Here is a 6,000-nt window from a genome sequence, read left to right as displayed (position 1 = left end):
AGTTGGAGTTGGAAACCCTCCACAGTGTGGTGTCATGTTATTTTTGTTTACCTTCACAGTGCAAGCTGGGGCCACTCCAGCGTCCGTCAGGGCCACAGACAGTGGTGTTGACACCGTTCCTCCAGACAAAGCCATCTGCACAGCCAAACTGTACAGTGCTACCATAATGGGTGTTGGATGGAGAGAGCTGTACAGCATGTTGGACAACAGGGGGAGCACCGCAGTCTACCACTACACACACACACACACACACACACACACACACACACACACACACACACACACACACACACACGCACGCACGCACGCACACACACACACAGTTTGGAGGTTTAGGAATGACAACATGGTTATGTAGCGCAAATCGGAAGTTTGTTTGTACGTACTCTCGCAGTAGGCCTTGTCTCTGAGAGGCTGGAAGGGTTCGAATCCTTTCTGAACTGTGTATCCAATCTGGCAAGTACAAGAGAAATCCCCTTCTTTGTTCATACACACACCTCCCTCTCCGCAAATATTCTCTACCTCACACTCGTCTACATCTGGGAAAAACAAAAACACACACACGCAGGTAAATAAAAGTAGGAAAATAGCATGTAATGACGTAAGTCTACGATGTGTTTTATGCTGGTCGGTTGGCTTGGAGGTGCCTCACCATGGCAGTAGGTTCCATCGTTGGGGATGAAGACGGCCTTGTGGTTGGTGGGGGTGTAGCCTGACACACAGGTGCAGTAGTAGCTGCCGTGGGTGTTGTGGCACGTGCTGTGATCACCGCAGATTCGCCCCAGCTGACACTCATCCTTGTCTAACGAACAAGATGGACAGGCACACTGAGGAGAACTTTCACATAGACCACGTCACACAGACCAGATTTTACCAGGATCAGCCGAAAGTTGTTTATATAGCGCTTTTTACAACAGCCGTTGTCACAAAGCAGCTTTACAAATGTCAGAGTTCAAGCCCCAAGTAAGCACACTAAAGGTGACAGTGGCAAGGAAACATTTCTAAGAGTGTGAACAAGAAACCTCCAGAGGAACCAAGATTGAAAGGTGAAACCCATCCTCTGGTCCACACCGGACATCACAATAGGTACAAAAATAGTCAGAAAACCACCTTTCACATGGAACATATTTTATATGTAATGCAGTTCACAAAGAAAGCATTGCACAGGGACTACACTTGCGTGTGACCATGTATCTCTGGAATCCACAGTTCACATGGACCATATACAACAGCTGTGTCTACAACATAGTGCTAAGGAACCATACAACCAAAGAAAAGCCACTGATAAATTCTATATCTACACCAAGGTTTTCAGCCTCAAATACAGTTCTACCAAATAGTAGAGGTAGTGATGTAATGTTAGAGGTAGTGAGGTACTGATAGAGGTAAATGATTTAACGTCACTTTAATGTCTGGTGAAGGAGGTAAATCAGCTGTAGGCCGTGTGTGTGTGTGTGAGTGAGTGATGGAGGAGAGGGATATTGGCATTGAGTTCTCATGTTTGTTCATGTGTGAGTGTGAGGAACCTTGGCAATGAATTCTTTCATTTAGTGTGTGTGAGGAACCTTGGCAGTACATTCTCCCTGTGTGTTACCTTGGCAGTGAGTTATCTCATTTGTGTGTGTCTGTGTGTGTGTGTTACCTTGGCAGTGAGTTATCTCATTTGTGTGTGTGTGTGTGTGTGAGTATGTGTTACCTTGGCAGTGAGTTATCTCATTTGTGTGTGTGTGTGTGTTACCTTGGCAGTGAGTTATCTCATTTGTGTGTGTGTGTGTGTGTGTGTGTGTGTGTGTTACCTTGGCAGTGAGTTATCTCATTTGTGTGTGTGTGTGTGTGTGTGTTACCTTGGCAGTGAGTTATCTCATTTGTGCGTGTGTGTGTGTGTGTTATCTTGGCAGTGAGTTATCTCATTTGTGTGTGTGTGTGTGTGTGTGTGTGTGTGTGTGTGTTACCTTGGCAGTGAGTTATCTCATTTGTGTGTGTGTGTGTGTGTGTCTGTGTGTGTGTGTTACCTTGGCAGTGAGTTATCTCATTTGTGCGCGTGTGTGTGTGTGTGTGTGTGTGTGTGTGTGTTACCTTGGCAGTGAGTTATCTCATTTGTGTGTGTGTGTGTGTGTGTGTGTTACCTTGGCAGTGAGTTATCTCATTTGTGTGTGTGTGTGTGTGTGTGTGTGTGTGTGTTACCTTGGCAGTGAGTTATCTCATTTGTGTGTGTGTGTCTGTGTGTGTGTGTGTTACCTTGGCAGTGAGTTATCTCATTTGTGTGTGTGTGTGTGTGTGTGTGTGTGTGTGTGTTACCTTGGCAGTGAGTTATCTCATTTGTGTGTGTGTGTCTGTGTGTGTGTGTTACCTTGGCAGTGAGTTATCTCATTTGTGTGTGTCTGTGTGTGTGTTACCTTGGCAGTGAGTTATCTCATTTGTGTGTGTGTGTCTGTATGTGTGTGTTACCTTGGCAGTGAGTTATCTCATTTGTGTGTGTGTGTCTGTGTGTTACCTTGGCAGTGAGTTATCTCATTTGTGTGTGTGTGTGTCTGTGTGTGTGTGTTACCTTGGCAGTGAGTTATCTCATTTGTGTGTGTGTGTGTATGTGTGTGTGTGTGTGTTACCTTGGCAGTGAGTTATCTCATTTGTGTGTGTGTGTCTGTGTGTGTGTGTTACCTTGGCAGTGAGTTATCTCATTTGTGTGTGTGTGTGTGTGTGTTATCTTGGCAGTGAGTTATCTCATTTGTGTGTGTGTGTGTGTGTGTTACCTTGGCAGTGAGTTATTTCATTTGTGTGTGTGTGTGTGTTACCTTGGCAGTGAGTTATCTCATTTGTGTGTGTGTGTGTGTTACCTTGGCAGTGAGTTCTCCCGTTACCCACAAAGCCATACATGCAGTTACAGACTTTCCCTCCGGTGCCGTCGGTCTTATCCTCACAGGTGGCATTCGCATGGCAGGAGGCACACACATCCACCTCTGCTCCAACGCCTGGTGGGTGTGGGGATGGAGAGAGAGGCGGAGACGGAACGGAAAGAAGATCATTTTTATCAGCACCTTTAATCACACTGAATCGTCTTCCTCTTTTAGACGAGTAATGTCAGCATGAAGGAGTTCCATAGATACATGGATTTCTGTTGTGTTCAAAATCACACCCTGTCTTACACCCATAGCCCATAAACTAGTGTTTGTGCTGTTGTTTTGGTTTTGGGGTAAGAGAACTCAGAAATCATCCACAAGACCGCTGAGTTCATGCCTCCAACTGTGGTCATCAAACACCCAAGTACATGCCTCCATCTGTAGTCATTAAACACCTGGGTACACGCCTCCATCTGTGGTCATTGACCTCCTGAGTACACGCCTCCATCTGTGGTCATTGACCATCCGAGTACATGCCTCCATTTGAGGTCGTTGACCTCCTGAGTACACGCCTCCATCTGCGGTTGTTGATCACTCAAGTACACGCCTCCATCTGCAGTCGTTGATCACTCGAGTGCACACCTCCATCTGTGGTCGTTGACCATCCGAGTAAACGCCTCCATCTGTGGTTGTTGCACATGGAGCTCTTTCTACCATTACTGAATGCCAATAATGTATTTAAACAGAATAAAAGTCCCTGTAGCTTTTCATTGGCTAAATGGAGGCTGATGTTAGTTGTAGCTAACGTTAATTGCAATTGAAAAGAAAAGTTTTGACTGGTTAATATATTTGACAAATTACTAATGGCATATTTAATAGATGCTGTTGTAGGTATCGTCACTTAATTCTATAGGCTAGTAATGTGTCAGGGTATGTTTTCACCTAACTGCACACCTCCGATGAATTAATGTGATTAAACAGTAAAGCTTTAACCATAAGCTAACACTCTATTACCCATTACAACTTTTTATTAACCTGAACTGACACATATTGTATAAGATTTAAGGTTTCTCAACCATCAGTAAACATCACCATATCAAGTAATGTTCATTACTGTTTCAGCAGCGGTGTTTTGAAAGCTGCAATATTTCAACAAACATTTGCTCCTACATTTACCATTTTATTAAGACTACAATAAAAAAAAAATAATAATAATAAATAAAAAAAACTAGAAAGGCAAAGTTCATGAACAAGTTTCATCTTGACAAAGTGGCTAAAAATGGGGAAAAGGCTATTTGGCTGTTTTAACGTTAATTACCTGATAAATACTGTGAAATGATTATTAAAACTTGAAATGTAAAATTAAATACTGATGAAATCTTGAAAAACTGTAAAATTATATTAAAAGCTGTTTAAACATAAAATAAAATGCTAAAATTCTGTTGAAATCCTGAAATACTGTTAAATGAAGCAGCTAAAATTGAATGAAAGACTCTTTGGCTGTTTTAATGTTGATAACCCAATAAATACTAAAAAAAAATAATGTTAAACAGCAATTAAATGTTAAATGATGTATTGAAATTCTGTTGAATTGTATTAACTTTATTATTTGCTTCCAGAAGTTACAATCCAGCCCATCCAGAGGCAGCGTCCCAGTTTTGACACAGACTTGGCCCTAATGGTCTTAACTACTGCAAACCGCCATACTAAAGAGTATGTCAAAGATAGTATATTAGTATGTGTAGTATAGTAATGTATGGTTCTGGATGCAGCCAATGGTGTGATGGAGCCAGGCCAGCCCATCGCTACATACATGATAGACATTTGAAGCTGGTTTTCAGTTCTTTTCTTAGGCTGAACACTTTCATCGTTGGAATATTCATTCACAGCAACATCAAAAGCCTTAAATCTGTTCAGATATTCCCAATCAGAAATAACTCCAGTTAACCATACTACATTTTCACAATATACTTTTGTACTTTTTCTACATGTCCTTTTGTGATATAGGTTGTTCAGGAGATCTCTGGAGATCTGTACTGTATGTGTAGATATAGGTTGTTGCGGAGATCTGTACTGTATACATATGTGTGTAGGGTTCATACCTGTCATTATGGCGATGGCTGTGGTGAGCAGGATGAAGACTGTGATGCTCACTGCACTGTTCATGACGGCTGTGTTCCCCTCGTCCCTCATCCGCACACTAACGACCTCAGCTTCATCCTCCTCTCCCTCTTCTCTTCCTGTAGCAAGCCCCTCAGACATCTGAGCTGTGGAGATAGCAGAGAGGGGCAGGGGGGTTGCTGGGTTAACCGAGCTCTCTCTCTTTCTCACGCAAACATGCACATACTTCGACGGATATTTTGGCCCTTTGCGGTTATGAATGTCAGTGAGATATTTTGACCTTTCAGTTATACATCACAGTGTGTGAATCCACTATCACAAATTCACACACACACATTGCAGAGTCATGATACATGGGAGTGTGTGTGGTGATTATGGTTATTTTTGGCTGCGCAGGGCTAGCACTGCAAAGTGCTACGTTCTGGAACATGGCCTGTTCCTGCAGCAGGGTCAGGGCTACGGTCAGGGTTGGGGTCAGGGCTACGGTCAGGGCTGACTCTGAGTTGATGTAAAGTCTAGATGTTCGTCTTCCACAGCTTACCTCTTCTGAGATCTTTCAGGTGGCACTCCCGCGGTCCAGAAAAGACATGCCCATCTGGCTCTATCCTTGGGAAAACTGTAGTACTCCAGACAGAGTCCAGTGTAAAGTCAGGGCTGACTCCAGGCTATCCAGCATGCAGAGGATATGTAGAATGAGTGTGTGTGTGTGTGTGTGTGTGTGTGTGTGTATGACCTATAGGGTCTACTGGGGGAGGAGAGTTAACCCTACATGGGGCAGGCAGATAAGAGAGCTCAGAATTATCTTAACACACACACACACACACACACACACACACACACACACACACACAGCATTTCCAGAAATGTCCTTCCTTCTCTGCGGTTATACTGCTGACTTTGGTAGTCAATGAGGTTATAGTAGTAAATATAGTAGTAAGTCTGCCATTCAGTAAGAAAAAACACTGGGAAGACTCGATTGCCAGCTGCCCACCAACACACACACACACACACCCCATTGGCAGTGTGACAAGTATGATACTAC

The 6,000-nt window shown here is 43.4% G+C and overlaps 1 protein-coding gene across 10 annotated transcripts in view; it reads right to left on the bottom strand.

The window, feature by feature from the left end:
* susd1 (sushi domain containing 1) overlaps positions 1-5,653 on the bottom strand; it is a 14,346-nt gene extending 8,693 nt beyond the window's left edge. For 3 of the 10 annotated variants that reach the window (XR_004776019.2, XM_035526182.2, XM_035526184.2), the window contains exons 1-5: positions 4,940-5,214; positions 2,835-2,969; positions 653-802; positions 387-539; positions 52-231 (exon numbers count right to left, since the gene is read on the bottom strand). Coding sequence is in view for 7 of the 10 variants with exons in the window: in XM_035526182.2 (XP_035382075.1) it covers positions 52-231; positions 387-539; positions 653-802; positions 2,835-2,969; positions 4,940-5,099 (778 nt within the window). In the remaining 3 variants the exon portion in view is untranslated. Of the gene's footprint in view, positions 1-51; positions 232-386; positions 540-652; positions 803-2,834; positions 2,970-3,269; positions 3,521-4,939; positions 5,216-5,499 lie in introns of those variants that run through there. The other 7 variants (XR_014123293.1, XR_004776020.2, XM_035526181.2 and 4 more) reach the window with 6 other exon arrangements.
* Between the last annotated feature and the right edge of the window lie 347 nt (positions 5,654-6,000).

Source organism: Electrophorus electricus, chromosome 1, assembly GCF_041902795.1.
Source record: "Electrophorus electricus isolate QZ-2024a chromosome 1, ASM4190279v1, whole genome shotgun sequence".
Taxonomy (NCBI): domain Eukaryota; kingdom Metazoa; phylum Chordata; class Actinopteri; order Gymnotiformes; family Gymnotidae; genus Electrophorus; species Electrophorus electricus.
Note: the sequence above shows the minus strand (reverse complement) of the source record. Positions and strands in the feature narration are given on the sequence as shown.